Raw genomic sequence first — 20,036 nt, forward strand, 5'->3', positions numbered from 1 at the left:
AGCTGTATTATTATTATAATAATTCAATATAGATCTTTCATTATTCCGTTTGGATTAATAAATTATAGGATTGCGTTGTCAAACAAACTACTCTATTGGATGAGTGTTGTGGGCAAATTATGAAATTAATAATTGTTGTATTTATGTGCTTATTATAACTTCCAATTATTTGGGCTTTTTTTTTTTTTTTTTTTCTCCACGGACAATTACTCCACTCAACAATATTTATATTATCTGGAGAAAATTGAATATCGTACAATAATATTTATATAATGTGAGGCTAGCAAATAAAATAAAATATACTTTGAGAAGGATAGAATTTTAATAAAATTGCCTCTAAATTTCCTGGAATTAGTCACTTCAACTGTCTTTTATGATTATAGAGGTATCCAAAATACAAACGAGTTGGATGTTTGTTGTCCCAACTATTTTTCTAAGTGGCGATCCTCATAAGGAAAAGGGTCTCTTTTCTCATTTTGACCTTGTGATTGAACTCCCCCAGCTCCGCTCTATGGTGCGAAACTGTCTCAAGGTCATGAGATTGCGCTCCTCCTCCTCCCTTTTCTTTCTTTCTTCTTTTTCGAGTGAATCCCTGAGAAAGTCCTGTGGGTATGATTGAACAACCTCTAAAGGAGAAGGGAATGTCTGCGTTTGTTGTTGATATGGGTCAAAAGGTAGAGGTACCGATCACCCAAATTCTCGATTTAAGGATAAGAATGGTAGCTTGAGAATTTGTTCAAAAGAACTGGCGTTCCTAGGCACGCCTTCATAATTTTTTTTTTAGCATTTCAGCATTTAATAACAGATGTCTTAATTTTCAAGTTCTTAAATTTATTGAACTAAAAAAATTAAGGTCTACAAATTGTGCCAAACTATCGTTAGATTTATTATTATACCTAAATTTATATATATATATATATATATATATATAATATTCTTAATTTAAAAAAAGGGCCCAATTTATATATCTATATATATATAATAATGTTAATTAAAAAAAGGAATAGATGGGGCCCACCACAATAAATTGTCAGCTTGCGTCCTATAAATGTATTAGATGAACACATGGGGGCAGTGACTTAATGCAACAATTTTGACTTGGCCAAACTTTGATGATTGAAGAATACCAAGAGATCGCATTAAATAAAGACCAATAAAATATATTATTAATTTATATAATATTTATTTGTAAAGTTTTGAAAGTCAGATAATTAACAAGTTTTGACTGTTCGAAACACATAGGATTGAGTAGCGACCCCAGACGGCAATGGCAGATTCCTCGAAACCTCCTTCTTGATCTTCGCAGGCCGCCTTCCCTTTTCCTTTTCTTCTCCTCTCAATCTCTGATTCCGCCATTGAAATTCCTTCAACTTTCTCTCTCAGATCGCAGCAGATCGGAGCAGATCAGAGCAGGCCATGCAACCCACCCCAATCCTGATTTTCGCATCCATCGCCAGTTTCTCCGTCGCAACCCTATTCCTCTTCTGCGTCTTCTTACTCTTCCGAAAGCTCAAATCGAAGCATCGAACTCCCCGCCAACAGCAAAATCGCAACCGCAATTTGGATCTCTCTTCCATCTCCGTCGATGAGAGCGCCTCCTTCGATCCTTCACTTCGAATCTCCATGGCCGAACTCCGAGCCGCTACCAAAAATTTCAGCAACGATTTAATCGTCGGCGATGGCTCTTTCGGCCTCGTCTACAAGGCTCGCCTCTCCTCCGGCGATACTGTTGCCATCAAGAAGCTTAATCCCGACGCCTTCCAAGGATTCCGAGAATTCCGAGCCGAGATGGAGACTCTCGGAAAACTCCGCCATCGGAACATCGTCAAAATGTTAGGATACTGTATTTCCGGCTCCGATAGGCTTTTGATCTACGAATTCATTGAGAGAGGAAGTCTGGATAATTGCTTGTACGAGACGTCGACTTCGGCGGAGGCCGATGAGGAGTCCGATGGATATTTGCCCTCGCGGCTACCATTGCCATGGGAGACAAGGCTGAAGATCATGAGGGGCGTTGCTAATGGGCTTTCGTACTTACATGGGCTTTCTCAGCCCATTATCCACAGAGATATAAAGGCCGGCAATGTCTTATTGGACTCCGAATTCGAGGCCCATATCGCGGATTTTGGGCTGGCCCGTATGATTGAGAGTTCTAATTCCCACGTGTCCACTCAGTTCGCCGGAACCATGGGCTACATGCCGCCGGAGTACAGGAACGGATTGACGGGGGCCACGTTGAAGGCTGACGTGTACAGTTTTGGGATTTTAATGTTCGAGGTTGCTATGGGCCGGAGGCCCAATTTACCTATGGTATTGGACGACAAAGAAGTGGGCTTAATAGAATGGGCTCGGATTTTAGTGGCCCAAAACAGACACATGGAAATGGTCGATGCTAGCATTTCGAGGGAGGAACTTATGGAGGCCAATGTGAAGGAGTATTTTAGGATTGCTTGTTTGTGCACGAGTGAGAGGTCCAAGGAAAGGCCTCCTATGTCTAATGTTGTCGAGTTTCTGGATCGAATTTGCGACGTGAAGTTGTGTGATGATGATAACGGCGAGTAGCAAACTAAGGTCGACAAGTACTTTTGGCAATAACCGCGAGACCATCGTCATTCGTGTGGATGAGATGAAATGAGATGGGACAACATTTCAATTATAAGGAATGTAAATAGTGAGTTGAGCCAATTTTTTTCAAGTGGGTCCAAATGTAGAGTGAGGTTGCAGAGAGTTCTTAGTTCTTTTGTTCTCTTTTTATAGACATTGCTGAGAGAAATTTGAATCTTTCAATTATATTCTTAAACTAACACAAACTTGGGGTTGATGTGTTTGGTCGTTTATATTGGTATGTATATTTGCTATCATGGAAGTTGGAAGCTTATTATTATAATGCATCATTATTAAAGTTGTCATAAAATCTCCGACAAAAAAAGAGTTACTGTAACACTTCAAATCCACCGTTACTAGATATTGTCTTTTTTGGACTTTTTGCACTGCCCCTAGATATACTCTTTTTTTGGACTTTTTGCACTGCTACCAGATATTCTCCTCTTTCTACTTTTTCTTTTGGGCTTCCCCTAAACTAGGGAGAACACCCTTACAACAAAAAAAAATGCTTCGTTTTCCTCTTCAACCGAGGTAAGATCTCACAATTCACCCCCTTTTGGGGCCAGCGTCCTCACCGGCACTCGTTTCTCTCTCCAATTGATGTGGGAACAAAACGCCGGCACTCGTTTCTCTCTCCAATTGATGTGGGAACAAAACATTCTTTATAAAGGTGTGGAAATCTCTTCTTAGCAAACACGTTTCAAAACATTAAGGGAAGCCCGAAAGAAAAAGTCCAAAGAAGACAATATCTGGTAGCGGTGGGCTTAGGTTGTTACAAAACATTAAGAGAAGCCCGACAGAAAACAGGAAAAGTCCAAAAAAGACAATATCGGGTAGTGGTGGGCTTAAGTTGTTACGGTTAGAGGTGAATTTTAATTTTCTTATGGTTGGAAGTGATCAGTTGAGTTATAGGAAAATGGCTAAAAGAATCATTTAAAAATGGGTTTAATCCGACAATTTTGACCCCAAAAAATCCCACATCCATTCATGAGAAAAGGGTGGTGGGGGAAGCAAGGACACTCAACTCAATACAACTCATATATCGTCAAGTTGAATCCATTTAACTATGGACGGTGCAAAAAATAAAGAGAAATAAAACACAAATGGTACTCCCCTAACCAACAAAATTTCCAAGCTCAAGTCACCTAGCTTAGAAATGAAACACTGACGAGAGAACAAAAAAGAGTGATGGATAATTGACGATTGCAGCTGAGGCTTGAGAGAGAACGAAACAGAGGGATGTTGGTTGAGAGAGGAAAGATGGTTAAAGGTGACGATGAGACCACGGTGGAGGGCGACGATAGACAAGAGTCGTGATGAGAAGTTGGAGAGGGACAAACAAATACAATGGTAAATGAGAGACATGTAGAGGAATTGTTTAGTTGCAAAAAGTAAAATCCTAAAACTATGTATATATTCGGTTCAATTTGAGTTGAACCGTACATTTATTCTAAACTCGTAAACCAATTCGAACCAAACTGATTAGTTCTTAACAAAATGAACGCTACCCAACTCTTATAATTCAAGTTTGACTACTTTTAGGTGTGGAAATCTGAAGTTCAAATGGAACCATTCTTCTCCTCAAGATTCATCTGGCTTTTGGGAAAGCTCAAGATTCATCTAAATTTCAAGCTAGGCTACTAGGGATGCAGGTTCATTCCATATGATTAAGAATGAATTGAGAGAGACAGGAAGTCAAATGCTAAACAAAAAAGGAAACTCCGACTATAGAATAATATCGATCGATACTAATTATCGGCATAAACCGAAAGATGGGAGGAGGAGGCAGGTCTATCCCTAGTTGAACAATGATGCAACAGGAAGCAATGTAAATAACGAAGGTAAGAAAAAATCTATCATATGATAAAGAATGAATTGAGAGAGATAAGAAGTCAAATGCTAAACAAAAAAGGAAACTCCGACTATAGAATAATATCGATCGATATCAATCATCGACAAAAATCGAAAGATGGGAAGAGGAGGGCAGGTCTATCTCTAGTTGAATAATGATGCAACAGGAAGCAATGTAAGTAACAAAAGTAAGAAGAAATCTATCATATGATTAAGAATGAATTGAGAGAGACAAGAAGTCAAATGCTAAACAAAAAAGGAAACTCTGACTATAGAATAATATCAATCGATATCAATCATACAGGTCTATCCCTAGTTGAACAATGATGCAACAGGAAGCAATGTAAGTAACAAAAGTAAGAAGAAATCTATCATATGATTAAGAATGAATTGAGAGAGACAAGAAATCAAATGCTAAACAAAAAAGGAAACTCCACTATAGAATAATATTGATCGATATCAATCATCGACGAAAACTGAAAGACGGGAAGAGGAGGGCAGGTCTATCCCTAGTTGAACAATGATGCAACAGGAAGCAATGTAAGTAACAAAAGTAAGAAGAAATCTATCATATTTTCGAGTTCTATTATGTAACCTTCAATGAATGAAGGTACAGATCCCCAGTGAATTGCACAGACTCATACAGATCCCCAGTGAATTGCACAGACTCATAAGAGGAAGACTTTATATATAACAGAGAAGAACAGTGAGTATTGGCAAGGAGCACACACTTATATGGCCATTAAGAGTATCAATTCATGAAGACTATCAGATGAATTACAAGAAGTAGATATATAAACTATAGCAATTGGAAAAATATAGCAACATGGACCTTGTATATGGTGTCATTCGAGGTCTACTATCCCAAAATTTGAGAGAAGGATCTTTACTTGATCAACAAAGTTTGAACCAGTTGCATACTCTGTCAGCAATCCAACGGCAAACCCAAACATCGCCCACCTGTTTAGTGCAAATCAACCCAGTAAGAGTAGTGATGATCCACCCATAACCAGCAAATTGAACAGCTGATTTCTACTAGAAGCTATGAGATTCAATAAATTATCTCAATCCGATGCAAATCTTCAGGAGAAACATCAAAATCAAATAAACGCCATTCCCATATAAGTACGAACAAAATCAATACACTGAATTGGAAAACGCTTGAAATCTGAATAAAATCAGCACAAAACACAGTGGATATGATTTCTCAAACAGAGGAAGTGTTGCAAACGAATCTGTATTGGAAATGGATTGGTTATCCATAAAGATCAAGTAAAGAAATGGAGTTCAGGCAGTTGAACATAATCAAAACTTGCAGCAAATCATAAGGTTACCAAGAGATCCTTAGAGATTGTATCCCTCGAAGAAAATTGAAAGAGGAGCCAATCCAAATATCAACAAGAGAATGAGTCAAATCGCAGTCAATTGTTGGCAGGATCTATTGTTAATTAAATTGCAAAAGAATATCATAACAGCCAGCAAGAACAAATGAGATTATATCACTTCAAAATTTAGTAATCACGAGAGAAACGGAGGAGAAAAAGTGGAAACTAAATCGACCTTCCATTGGAAATTTCATTTTTCCCGATGAAGCCAAAGAACGGTCCCTGATCAGCCTCATCAAGCTTCTTCTGCTTAAAGTACTCCTGAAGCTCCTTAGCCTTCTGTCTCTGGAACTCCAATGTGATCACATTATCCAGTTTCGCAGCATACGCCGGCGACGGAGGCGTTTGCGATGGAGGAGGAGTCGGCTTGAGAGGAGGCGTCGGCGAAGGTGGCGACGGCGGCGATGGCTCTCTCAGAGAAGGAGCCGCCGGTCTCCGAAGAGGGCCTTCAGTCTGGGAACTCCTAATGGTGAAGACGAAAGGCTTGGAGGAAGAGAATCTGATGGAACTGTGAGCCGACGATGAAGAAGCGGAAGAGGTGGCTGACGCCGACGGAGAAGCGGTGGCCGGCGAGGAGGAAGTGGCCGGGATTTTGATCTTGGCGAAGGGGATTGAACAGGCCCCCGACATTTCTGTTTCTCTCAGAAATTTCTGTTTCTCTCAGAAATTTCTGTTTCAGATTGTTGAGGAACTGAAATGGAATCAGAATTGGGGAATTGAAGCCAAAGATTGATTGCTTGTGGATTTTTGGAAGAAATGGATTAGGGATATGTTTGGTGTGGATAAGATGTCGCCAAGTTTCAGTAAAATACAAGCCATTGAGGAGCTTAGAGAATGAAGAAACAAAGATGATGGCTGATCCATCGATTTTCAACCATGCGATTGCTTTTTTTTTTCTTTTTTTTTTTTTTTTTTTTTGTACCTCTCAACTAAAGTTCCATTTCATGTTTTTTCAGTGTACTTTTTGGTTTATCCAAATTTTTTGCATTATATTTTAATAAATCTTGGTACAAGTTAAAATGTCTCGAATTAACTTTATGTCTAATAAACTTAAATATGGTTAGGAATCACGACTCTTCACAATAATATGATCTTGTTCACTTTTAGTTTGACTTCATAAAAGGCCTCACACTAATTGAGAGACTCTCCACAATCATATGATATTGTCCACTTTGAATATAAGTTGCTTGCTTTAAATTCTCAAAAGGCCTCATACTCCCCACTTATAAACTATAAGCTGCTTGCTTTGACTTCCAAAAAATACCCACTTATAAACTATAAGCTGCTTGCTTTGACTTCCAAAAAATAGTATTTCCCATTTATAAACCGATGATCTTCCACTAAATTAACCAACGTGTAACTCACTCCCAATAATCTTCAACGTATATGTCTCTAGACTTTTAAAATGTTGAGTATATTTTTTAATTTTTAATTTTATATGAATATTTAAAATTTTCAAACTTTATTTGATGCATTAAATAAAAAAAACTAAATTTTATTTATAATAAAATCCTAAAATTTAAGAGCAATCCTAATAAACATAAAATTAAAAATTTTAAAATATATTAGACATAAAATTTTAAATTTTAATTTGTGTTAGACACTTATTATCAAATATTTATTTGGCAAAAAAATTAAATTTTTAAATATTTATTAGACAGGGTAGGAATTAAATATACACCAATCCAAAAATCTAGGTAGAACCCCTATTCCTATGTTGCTTTAATTTTCAATAATAAATATACTTGAAATTTTATGGTTACAGGTTTTGTTATTTCCAAATCATATTTTAATTTTGGCAATGTTTTAGTCCACAAATAAATTAATCTCCATAGTCTTTAGGGATTTAATCTCTCTTTTTTTTAATCAAGATTATAATAATTATTATAAACTTGTTTTGACTTATTTAAAAAAAATTAATGTTAATACTTGTGTTCATGTACAACCTTACATTTTTCTTCATTTTAAATAAAATATTAAGAGAAAAATAAAAGAACAAATTCAAATAATAATTAAAGGACATTTTCCATAATTTAACTATGTCTAGCTTATACTTAAACAGAAAAATTCGAGTCGTAATGAATAGACTTTCACTGTTAATCCCGGAAACCTTTCTATAGATAGAGCATTAGCTCATCTGATCTTAATTTAGTAGATAAAATACTAATTAGACCGACAAATGTCTCTAATTCATTTTTCAATCCCGTAATTATAGAGCTAAAAAACAAGGAATGGAACCGACTTGAATCTAATCTAAGATAAACCACACGAGAGCATTGAATCAACAAACAGAGCTCATATGGCAATAGTCACTGCACATCATAATTTTATCTTAATATCAATCAACAAAAGCCCTTAATCTAATCAAAAGCTTCCTTCTAAATACTCAATAGTAATGAAATACCCCAAAAAATTGTTCATACAGGGAGAAAAAAACCACGAAATGAACAGAGTAATAGAGACAAAGAACTAAGGAACAATACAGTGAAAAAGCAACAAAAAGTGCTTAAAAGTGGAGGCCATCCATGTGAAAACAAAATTAAAAAAGAAAAACTTACTGAAATCAGCACTACCACGGATAAGATATCACCATGAAGACTTCCTGGATGGTTCCTGCTTGTCTAGACAGCTTCATCTGTCTTGGAAAATTCTCGAGCAAACAAGTTTGATTCGATTCAAGTCAGCAGATCTTTGAGAATCTTGTGCAAACGTCATCGATGGTAAATATGGGTTTTGAATGAATTACATGATATTGCACAAACACCTTGTTTTCCCAATATCATTTTCATCGTCAGATGCATTTATTTCACTGCATTTGGGGATGAACAAACTTAAGATAGGATGTAATGCCAGTTCTCATCAGTAATATCTAAGCAACTGGGTTATGTTTTAGTCATTTATTAGGCTAAGTGTATCATCAAGACTTGTACTTCGTGACTAAATGCACAATAATGTCAATGAAGATTTGAAATTTTCCATTGTTCAAAAGGGATGATATGAAGAACATTGAAGAACACATGGAACATGAACCTATATGCAAGCTTCAAAACAAAAGATATGCTTTTGAAGTTTTCATACCTTGGTTCAAATTCTTTGACTTCAGCAAGCTCGCTTCCACAAGTATCTGTCCACTGTACTTTCCTTCTTTCTACATGACTAGAATCATAACTACCCTTTTCTCCCAATGCTTCATTTCCACCAGCATTCTGTACAGAAACTGCAGGAGCATCCGATGCCTTTTTCAAGCTACTTTTAAGCACCATTTTTCTTGCAAGATTATCGTCATCTGAACTAGGAACATGATCCTTGCCATTATCTGAAAGAGGAGATGTTCTTGAACTGTCTTGGCGCTGTGTAGAGGCCGCTTTCTTCAAAGGAGATGGAATTGGCCCTGCAGGGTTCCACCGGAAGCAGCGAAGGGAGGGGGAGGCGCACCTCCAGGAAATCCACGTCTTTCTTGAAGCCAGCTGGTTGTTGAGGTCAGGCTCTCGGTCCACCAAGAACGGCAAAACTCTCATGGGATTATCTTCGCTCTTCTGACCCAAAAGAAGAAGGGTCAGGCTACTGCTATAACCAGAAGCTGAAGAAGAAAAGAACCCTCCCCCTTCTACTGCCAAGAACATTGGTTGAGCTCATCTGGGAACCCAAAAAGAATTTTGACAAAAATCTCTAAGAATATTATGAACACACCCTCTCATTCATCCATCTATAACTCAGAATCAGAATGGCCATCGTACCTATCACCATCGAAAGTGTTCCCCAGCTCGTATGATCCACCTCTGATGTTAAAATTTCTTTCTAATAATCTGTACCGGTTGGCTGTTGTTTAGAACAATGTTAAAATGGTTCTAGATTCACAAGGCATTCAAATGCATACTCAAAGCTTAAATCGGTGGTCGTGGGGGAACACAAACAACAAAATCCTACGGAGTTTGAACTTAAAATGAAAATGATTCACCATCGTCATGCCCTTATCAGTCACAAATTACTTAAAGTTATCGCTGAATAATGTGCCAAAATGAATGAAGAGATCAAAGCCAGGATGTGCATTCAATGCATAGAAATTCTATGTCAGAATCGAGGAATGAAAACAGCAACAGATAAGATCATGATATGATAATAACATTCTTACGCGTTTTTAATGCAGAAAATGTTCTTCCTCTCCTACAAGTTATCCGAAACTGAAAACTGGAGGCTACGGCACGGAAATTTCAACATTCTATACAATTGAAATCTATGAACTGCTAGATTACTTGCTTCAGCTAAGCTTTTGGATCCAGCGGCGATTTCACGCGGCAGAGAGAATTTACAAATTATCAACATTATTGAAACAAAAAACGGAACATATTCATTGCAGATACGAAGGGGAAAAACAAGAAAATAACAGACGAACTAATAAATAATTGGAATAGATAAAATTAATTTGTGGAAGGGGAAATAAAGAGCTACCGGACCACATGGAAAGAATCTTCCGCCGTTATTCTAATCTTCACGAAACTCGATAAGATATAACTTTCTGCTTTTGTTCTGAAACGCTCAAACGCGTTCAAAAACTCCGATAACGAATTCAAATCTACAATCTCCTGCGCAAAAATTGAACAAAAATCAATAGTCAAATCGAACATCTCACTAGCCATAGCGCTCGGTTCACGAACTCTGAAATGCAGACAACTCGTATCGAAAAAAAACTTGGACAAGAACAATACAACCATTTCAGAAATCTGAAAATAACTTCCACTTGAGAAAACAACTATCAATTATCAAACAAAATCAAGCAAAATGAGGATTCACATTCTCCGAAACGAACACAAATTCGAAGAACGATCTATTCGATTCGATTCGATTCGATACCTCATGTACACAAAAATGAGATCGAACGGAGAGGAAGAGAATTGTGGCTGTACCTGACTGCAGATTCAGACTACGTGTGACAGAGAATAGCAGTAGAGATAAAAATCGGCAGCGTTTCGGAAGTGAATCGGCGGCTCTGACGGTTTTGCTCCTGGAAATGGCAGTAGAGATAAAAATCGCCGAGTAATTGGGTGAGAGAGGAGAATATTTTAAAGAATAAAAGAAAAAGAAAAAGAAAAAAAAAAAAAAGAGTCAGAGCCGTCTCTGGCTTACATTATTTTCGGGAAGACAAAGATGGTTCGCTCTCAGGCGCATAATAGTGATGGGCCCCACCTATTATTTTTATATTTTTAATTATCTTCCATTTATAATTATTATGTTTTTATCTTATAATCAAGCAATAAATTGTTTTTAGATGGACAGATAAAAGTGAGTGTGGGCCCAATCGTCATTTCCGATGGCGATTTTAATTTTAAATTCTCTTTCCAATAAATGGAGACAAATTTTAATAATTTCTCGACAACAAATAGTCCAACTATTTAATACGGTCGCCTTATATTATAAATATTTTTATTATTTTTTTAAACCAAAATATATTTTTTCTTACTATAAACAAACCTTAAACCAATTAATTTTGAAAAGTAATTTTGATGGGTTCATTTACTGAGAGGACAAAAAGGTAAAATAATATTTAGTTGAGATTTAAAAGAAATATAATATTTAATAACCATGTCACGACAAAAGTTATATTCTTAGAGTAATTATATATATATATATATATAAACTAATTTTTAATACAAAATTTATTACCATTTGAAAGTTTTAAAGACCAAATATATATAAAAAAATAAATGTAAAATTAAAAAAAAAAAAACAGCAATAAATACAAAATTTATTCCTTGGCAATTAGAGGAATGAAGGAAAGATTAAATTTATCGTGAGAATTGGTTTTTAGGCATCAAAATTGCTTCTATTTAGGGAACACTCATATGATTTTGAGCTAAAAATCATTGTAATTTTGCTTTTCATTAATTACATATTTGTCCTCTCCTTTACTCTTTCTTTTAATCAATAATAATTAATGCTTACCATTCACTTTTAATACCAATTTCCAACTGTTTTTATTAGATATTTTAAAATTTATAATTTAAATATACAAAATTTAAAATATTTAACATAACCGAGTATTAATGTATAACTATGTTTTTAAGATTTTAATTATATTATGGATAAATTCTATTCTTTAAAATAAATAAAAAATTAATCTGACAACCTAACCCAACTCACACACGATACTAATGAACCTCGGGTAGTCTTGGCTTCAACTCTGATTCTAATTGTGACTGGCAACTGTTCTGCCCACTCTGGCGCTCTTGACACACTTGCAAGGTCTTCGATCAACTCTTGAGTTCATTTCTCTTGAAGGTCTTGTCCGATTAGACACACAAAGTGTTGCTCTGATACCAACTGTCATGGTCCTATTTTTTTTACCGCGCGGCATCGTGATCTTGACATGCTCATGACCAACCTTAAAAGGGATATGATTAGTTGTCAACTTCTCCCTACTCGATAGTTATATGCTGTAAGCCGTTGATGTTGTTTTTTTGCTTGCATCACATGTAACACAAATTTCAATCTCTCAAATCTTTCTTTCAAAACTCCCTTTCGAAATGTCTCTACCCCCGTTTTCTAAAACTTTCTTCTTGAATCGAGGCCAGAGGCTCAAGCATACATCGCTTGGTCATAGACGATGCAAGAATGATTTGACTTGACTCACTTCTTGCTGGGAAGTGAGTGCCGCACGGTGAAACAAATAGTTGAATTGGGTTGGATTGTGAACTCAATTTGAGTTACTTGAGTCACCAACTCAACTAACCCAATGTTTCGGGTTGGTTCAAAATATTTTTCTAACCTAACTCAACTCAACTCGTTTACACTAATACTAGAGTTCTTAATAAATTAAATGATTAATATCTTAATAAATTAAATTAATTTATGTCCGTATATATATATATAAATAATTAACAAACTCCAAAATTTGATGTAAAAACAAAAGAAAGGTTTGTGGAGGTTTTGAATGGGTTCTGTAAGATTTGACATTTCTGACATGGAAACGACAGTGGTTGGCAGTCTGAGAAAAAGGATTCAATGGATGAATTTCATTATTCTGTCCCTAACCAGTTCCTCGAGGCCACTTAATACATAACTTGATGCCTTCGTGGGCCCAAACAAGGCCCAACATACCCCCTCTCTCTCCTCCATTCAAGTAAGAGAGAGAAATTAATTTAAAAAATAAAATTTTAATTTCTAATTTTCAAATTACTACTCAAATTATAAATTCTTAATTTTATATCTAATCTAATAAGTTTTTTTTTTTTTTAATTTTATATTTGATGGAATTAAAAACAATTGTTTAAAATATATTTAGGGAATTACATATTTTAAATTCAAAAACTAAAATTCGCATAAACATTTTAAATATTTAAAGATGGGAATAAAGTAAATTTACGAGAGTAAGATACAAAATGAATTTAAACTAAATCTAATTTCATATTTATAAGTAAATTTTAAGGAATATAATTAGTTTTATTTTAGAAGTTGAGATAAATTAATATTAAATATAAATTTTAAATAATTCGAATATTTAATAAGAGAAAATAAAAAGAATTAGACAAAGTTCCTCAAAACACGCGAGGGACAACTGGAATAACAATTTAAGGAGATGGAACAGAGTGTATTTTTTTTTAATAATGTCGTAATAAAAGAATAATACTAATTATTTTAATTTTTAATAAACTAAAATATTATATCACCCTAATTATTATTTAAGCTAAATTAATAAAAAAAAATTATATATTTGAATTAAAAATATTACGACTTTTAGTTTATTTAATTTTAATTAAGATTTACCATTCATTTAATTTTATTGGATTAAAATTTCAACTGAAATAAGTAACTAATTAATACATTCAATTAGATTCCATTTTTTTTAACTTTTAAAATTTAATTTTAGTTATTTAACTTATAATTTTAAAATTCAGACAGAAAAAATATTTATATTTATTTTAAAACTAAATTTTATTTTTTATTTGTTAGAAACTAATTAAAATTAAAATTAAAAATTAAGAAATCTATAAAATACAAATTTTAAATTTTAAGAATCTATTTTATATATATATATATATATATATATATATATATATATATATATATATATTTTTTTTTTTTTTTTTAATACGAAATTTTATAGATAAAATTTAATTTTATCATAAGAATTTATTTTTATAATTTTAGAGATAAATTTAATTTTATAATATTGTTCACTTTGAGAACATCTTCGGAACAAAATACACCATCGAGTCTTACCTTAAACAGTTGTATCTATCTATTTAGCACTATTTAGACGACCCATATTCTCTATAGTGCATTTTCGAGACTTCTTATTCAACACACTAGTCATTACTGCATGACTAAGTTAAAATAAGGTCACGACCATGATTCTATTGATAAGAGTAACAAACCTTCACGATGATATGATATTTTAACTCGTATATGCGTTAATATGAATAATAGACATCATCTACCAGTGATGTCGGGTTGCAAAAATTTCTCCGATAATATTTTATTACGTCGTTGATGGGTGTGTATGTTTCTCTTTAATATATTTTTTAAATTGAGATATATTATATAAATTCGAGGGGTTTTATAAGATTGAATTATGAACGTGACATCAACGATTAATGTAATATTTAATATGCTTCATATAATTGTATAAGCATATAATATAATATAATATATGGTTATTAATTGTCGAATATTATTTCACATGAGCTCTTCATTCCTATGACGCGTGGAGAGTTGCCAGCTGACTACTTTGCGGGAGGACATGGGACAACAGAATCACAAGCCATGATCGAATTCATATTTATTAAAAAAAATAAAGAAAAAATAAAAAATTATTATATATAATTGTCATTAAATTATTACATGATAGAGAAATTTACCAAATTGTTACCATTAAATAATATTTTTCTCGTTCCTAAAATTGAAAATACTTAAGAAATTGATATATTATTTGTCTAAATAAAATTAGATTTGAGTGATAAAATCACTTTGCTAAAATTAGGCTTAAATATATTTTTACCAATTATACTAAAAAAATGATGAAAATTTATTATAGTTGCCTATTTTATGATGAAATTTTTTATATGGTTTTTTTCGATATATTAAAATCATCGATATAAATTATTAGTCGGCTTTTTTAGTTCCTCAATCACTTTTTTAGCACCAAATTTTTGTTCGAGTTAGAATAATTAAGACCTATGATCAAAATTCTTAGCTCGAGAATGAAATATCTTAAAATTTTGACATTTCGTTCGAGATTATATGTTATAACCAATCAAGTGACCATAAGGCTTCTCGTCCCTGCCACCTATCTTAATTTCCATCCCTGTCAAAATTTTCAACTATTTTTTTCAAAAATTAAAAATTTCCCTAGTGAAAATCACCGGGATTGAATTCCTCCCGTAATATTTTTTCTATTATATATGTTACGACATATTTTATATGATAAAATTAATACTATCTCGTAAAAAATATAATATAATATTCTACTAGCATAATTTTTAAATATTTAAAATTAAATATTTTTAACATCCTTAAAAAAACAAATAAATATATTTATTTATTTTCTAAACTCATAAATAAATATATAATAGGTTAAATAGATATTTACTAATTAAATAAAAATAATAATAGATGAGAACTCAAATGAAAAAAGTTGGTAACACGTGTTGACACGCTATAAGGCAGAGCGAGGGAGTGGGCCCCACGAGAGCCCAAACTAGGAAATCGTGGGCATCAAAATCTTGCCACCAGCCCTTCATTGGGCAACTGACCTTCTGCCCGCCCACCCCCTGCCGCTTCCATTTCCATTTCCATTTCTATTTCCATTTCTATTTCTTACAAATCAAAACACATCCAAAAAAGAAGGGGAAGAAAAAGGAAAACAAAAAAAACTCTGAATCTCACAAACGCTAACTCTCAGTCAATAAAATCCATACTCGTTCGAAATCCTAACTCTGAGCTTCTCCATTTCAATCTGCCCTAACTGACCTCTCCTCTCTGTCACTCTTCCTCTCCGTTTCTTCAGCCACACCGTGCGCTCATGCTTCCATCGATTTGACGGTATGTGCCGTTTCTTCTGATTCTAAATTCTGTTTTCATGTGATTGTGGAGTGGTGGAGTGTGATTTGGTTTGTGTTTGGTTGAATCGGCGATGGATCTGTGTTTGCTTTTGCTCAATTCTTTGATTTTCGATCTTCTGTGTCTGCCTTTGATTTTCATTTTCTATTTAGATCTGTTTCGGCTTTAATATCGCGTTTCGATGGCGCTGTTTCGTTCTGCATTGATTGCGTTTTTTTTTTCTTGCTGGATCTGTTGTATTATTGTCGACTTGTTTGATTAGGATGAATTTGCTACTGCTGATAATGTGTAATCGTGCGAGTTCTACGTTTTTTTAGTTTCTGACTTGATGATGTTTGGATTTACAGTATATCTCGTTACTTCTGCTGTAAACTATGGAATTTGTGTAGATGCGATCGAATTTCATGGAAGCTGAGGGATAAAGGTTTTCGCAGAAGACGTATAAGAAAATTTTGTGAAAATGGCTCCATCTAGCAAAGCTGACAAGAAAGCGGCTGTAGATGCAGCCGCTTGGATGTTTAACGTTGTAACTTCTGTTGGAATTATAATCGTGAATAAGGCTCTTATGGCTACGTATGGCTTCAGCTTCGGTAATTATTTTCTTCATCGCTTCCGTTTCAATTATCTGTATCTTCTTTGTGTTCATCATGTCTATTTCTTTAGCATGTAGTTATTAGGGGTTATTTTCTGAAATTGTACATGGTTGCTTGAGAGTTTAGTGACGTTCTCTTATTTCCAAGTTTGGTCTATGATCGGCATTCTCCTCTGTTTCCATTATTAGTCTTATCATTTCCTGTTTAAGAAGGTTCCTGCTATCTTCAGTACTTCTGTTTGTTTTCTGGTGCTGTTTATGCGATTGCTTGAGAAATAATAACACTCTCAAGTTTCATCCACTGTCTAAATTTGCACACTTGCTTTTCCTTCTTAAAGCAAAATTAAAATCCATATCTTCAGTTTATCCTAGTAGGAAACATAGCTGTAATCTGCGTACATGGCTATAGTCATAAATTATACATATAAATAAGTTTAAAAAGGGGAAGAAATGAAAAACTGATATGCATTTGTTAGGTGCTCTCCCTATTATAAAATTATTAGATTAGCTAGAAAATGCGATGACTAGAAAATTTCTTCCCAAACAAAAGCCAAGGAGATTAAAGTAAGGCTCACCAAGCGGCTTAGCTAAAAAATAGGTTGGTTGTAGAATACGAGGGATAGGTGCTTATAATTAAACGTTGCAGCTGATTTTTATTGCTTACCAATAACTGGATATATGTTTTTGGAGTTTTCTAATACTATTCATTTCACCTAAAATAAAGTCATTCCATAATGTTATCCGTTCTAAGTGAGCTTCAGCTTGTTTACTTTTTTTTAACAAAAAAAGTATTTGAATGGAAATTGGTAGAGAATCATGTAGTGTAGCATGAATCAAACATCAGGTGGAATACGGTTGAGCATTAATCTTGAAGATTGATTTACTGATGCATTGAACGAGTGAGAGTTTTATTTACCCTGTGTAAAACAGTTGAGTGATAGTGTTAGGAAACACACAAGTGATCTCATTACTAATCTTGTTATTCATGTTGGTATATTAAACATGTGTTGGGGGGGAATGTTGTATGTGCATTATTGCTTTGAGCACTTTTTGGATTTAAGTTCAATGGATAATATATTGTATATAAGAAAGAAACCGGTAAAACATTTCAATCCAATTGCTCTAGTTTGGCAATGAACCTAGAAAAGGTAGGTATGGGATATGAGCCTCTTAAGTTTGAAGTGTGATTGTGAAGTTTGGTAATTGGTGGTTTTAAACTGTAGATCGTAGTAGTGATCGTATAATTTGATTCATGTTCTTTTTCTAATTATGCATACAACAATATCTTGCAGCCACAACTTTAACAGGTTTGCATTTTGCGACAACCACACTGATGACTGTTATTCTAAGGTGGCTGGGGTATATTCAACCCTCCCACCTCCCTCTACCAGAGCTTCTAAAGTTTGTACTATTTGCCAACTTCTCTATTGTTGGAATGAATGTTAGCCTGATGTGGAATTCAGTGGGATTTTATCAGGTAAATTCAACTCTTAGTAAGCCTTTCTGTTTTCTTGGAGTATCATAACTGTTCTCAAATTTCATACCGATCTTGTTCTGTTGTCAGATTGCAAAGCTAAGTATGATACCCGTCTCTTGCTTGTTGGAAGTGGTCTTGGACAAGATTCGGTACTCCAGAGACACGAAGCTGAGCATTGGAGTTGTTCTCTTGGGTGTTGGAGTATGCACTGTAACTGATGTCAGTGTTAATACCAGAGGCTTTATTGCTGCCATTATCGCCGTATGGAGCACTTCTCTGCAGCAATACGTGAGTTATTCACATTCCTCTTAACATTTATCCCTAAATCTTCTTTGTTTCCGGATCATGCTTGTAGATTTCTTTTTGGAACAGAAAGCATAAATACCCACCACTCGTTTCTAACTAAGAATCACCTAGCATGCACATCCAATTCCTAAACACACACACAAAAGAATGGCAACCTTTCTCCAAATTCCTTGTAACAATATTGAATTTGATTAAAATTTGACATGCAGTATGTGCATTTCCTCCAACGGAAGTATTCGCTCAGTTCCTTCAACCTGTTAGGACATACAGCACCAGCTCAGGCCGGGTCTCTTCTACTGATCGGACCGTTTCTCGACTACTGGTTGACAACCAAAAGGATAGACCAATATAACTACAACTTAGCCTCTACCGTAAGTTAACGTATTACTTGAAGCCCACTTTTATTCCCCTCATGAACTTGATTGCTCAATACTCACCCATTTGGCACATTTGACAGATATTCATAATTCTGTCCTGCACCATTGCCATGGGGACCAATCTCAGCCAGTTCATCTGCATAGGCAGATTCACAGCTGTGTCATTTCAAGTTCTTGGCCACATGAAGACAATCCTTGTCTTGGTAATGGGATTCTTCTTCTTTGGGAAGGAGGGGCTTAATATGCAGGTAGTTTTGGGAATGATAATAGCTGTCATTGGGATGATCTGGTACGGTAACGCCTCGTCGAAACCTGGTGGAAAAGAACGTCGAACCCACACGCTCCCGACGTCTAGACAACCAAAACATGGTGGTGGTTTAACAGATTCTACTGAACACGAGGGGAAGGTCTAAAGGAGAGTTGGTTCATTCCATAAAGAAAATTTTTAATTTAATTTGCTGAGTTTAGAATGACGATCCATATTTCTCATATTTATTCATCCCTCTATTTCTCTAAATTTCTTTTTTTTCTTTTCCAGAGTATTCGATTTCTCAGAGAGCGGCATTGTGTAATTCAGGATAGGGAAGTGTTCTTGGAATTTTCATTTTTTCTTTAATTGTTATCACAATCACAGCTACCACTAATTTTGGCCATAAACATTTTGATTCAAACCCAACAGGCGGTCTGTTGGCTTGACATCTTTTATTACGAGAAAAAAGCTCATAAAATCAACCTTGACATTTATTTTACCAAAGACTGTTTTTCAAAAAATAATAAAATTAATTAAAATCTGAAACTTAATTTAGACATTTGTAAATTTAGAACTTTCTTAGATAAAATAACTTTGACATTTATTTTGCATAAAATAGTTTTGAGTTGATTTTAAATAGAATTAAGTGGAAGTAGTTATATATTAGCAACAAAATTTTAAAATAATTCACTCATCAGTTTAAAAAATAGAATTAGATGGATCTTTAAAGATTATAATTTAAAACTTCTGGATAGAAATCTAAATTTTAAATTACAAAAATTAAAACGAACACATTTCCTCACAGATAAATTATTGCAGGGTACCATAAAATATTAGAAATTAAAATGTTGAATTTAGAAATAACAAAGCAAAAATTTCCAATATTGTGGCTTACGTGAAGCTATGAACTGCATAATCATTTAAAATTTATTTTTAGTTTAATATTAATTAACATACTAATAAGTTGATTAAATAATATATGCAAAAAAAAAAAAAATTATATACATATTTATAATTAAAACACATTATAATTATTTAGGAAAATTAATATATTTTTCTAAAATCTTTTTGACAGGTAAAGAAGGTTGTAGTTTTGGAATAAAATTAGTTATCATATATAAATTTTAAAAAACATAAT

At 34.1% G+C, this 20,036-nt stretch overlaps 4 protein-coding genes across 16 annotated transcripts; 2 read left to right on the forward strand and 2 right to left on the reverse strand.

Annotated features, from left to right (window-relative positions):
- The first annotated feature begins 1,259 nt into the window (after positions 1-1,259).
- LOC111809418 (phytosulfokine receptor 2) lies at positions 1,260-2,837 on the forward strand. Its single transcript, XM_023695874.2, has one exon. The coding sequence runs from the start codon at positions 1,417-1,419 to the stop codon at positions 2,560-2,562; it is 1,146 nt and encodes a 381-aa protein (XP_023551642.2). The 5' UTR covers positions 1,260-1,416; the 3' UTR covers positions 2,563-2,837.
- Positions 2,838-5,166: 2,329 nt separating this feature from the next.
- LOC111809407 (light-harvesting complex-like protein OHP2, chloroplastic) lies at positions 5,167-6,676 on the reverse strand. The gene is made up of 2 exons (XM_023695858.2): positions 6,016-6,676; positions 5,167-5,415 (listed from the first exon to the last, which is right to left on the reverse strand). The coding sequence occupies exons 1-2, from the start codon at positions 6,468-6,470 to the stop codon at positions 5,301-5,303; spliced, it is 570 nt and encodes a 189-aa protein (XP_023551626.1). The 5' UTR covers positions 6,471-6,676; the 3' UTR covers positions 5,167-5,300.
- Positions 6,677-8,201: 1,525 nt separating this feature from the next.
- Positions 8,202-10,929, reverse strand: LOC111809268 (uncharacterized). Of its 12 annotated transcripts, none has more exons than XM_087129601.1 (5): positions 10,745-10,929; positions 10,295-10,423; positions 9,578-9,646; positions 8,919-9,373; positions 8,202-8,649 (listed from the first exon to the last, which is right to left on the reverse strand). In XM_087129601.1, exons 4-5 carry the CDS (start codon positions 9,356-9,358, stop codon positions 8,583-8,585), a joined length of 507 nt encoding a protein of 168 aa, XP_086985727.1. In that variant the 5' UTR covers positions 9,359-9,373; positions 9,578-9,646; positions 10,295-10,423; positions 10,745-10,929; the 3' UTR covers positions 8,202-8,582. The 12 variants fall into 12 exon arrangements, with proteins under 12 accessions (XP_086985727.1, XP_023551472.1, XP_023551476.1 ...); XM_023695704.2 differs by having other exon boundaries at positions 8,919-9,476; XM_023695708.2 differs by having other exon boundaries at positions 9,578-9,659.
- Positions 10,930-15,613: 4,684 nt separating this feature from the next.
- On the forward strand, positions 15,614-19,305 carry LOC111809162 (UDP-rhamnose/UDP-galactose transporter 6). Of its 2 annotated transcripts, none has more exons than XM_023695539.2 (6): positions 15,614-15,878; positions 16,286-16,486; positions 17,781-17,965; positions 18,053-18,253; positions 18,481-18,642; positions 18,729-19,305. In XM_023695539.2, exons 2-6 carry the CDS (start codon positions 16,357-16,359, stop codon positions 19,059-19,061), a joined length of 1,011 nt encoding a protein of 336 aa, XP_023551307.2. In that variant the 5' UTR covers positions 15,614-15,878; positions 16,286-16,356; the 3' UTR covers positions 19,062-19,305. The 2 variants fall into 2 exon arrangements, with proteins under 2 accessions (XP_023551307.2, XP_023551306.2); XM_023695538.2 differs by having other exon boundaries at positions 15,615-15,878; positions 16,244-16,486.
- The last annotated feature ends 731 nt before the right edge of the window (positions 19,306-20,036 follow it).

This window comes from Cucurbita pepo, chromosome 13 (genome assembly GCF_057944985.1).
Source record: "Cucurbita pepo subsp. pepo isolate OVF chromosome 13, ASM5794498v1, whole genome shotgun sequence".
In the NCBI taxonomy this organism is placed as follows: domain Eukaryota; kingdom Viridiplantae; phylum Streptophyta; class Magnoliopsida; order Cucurbitales; family Cucurbitaceae; genus Cucurbita; species Cucurbita pepo.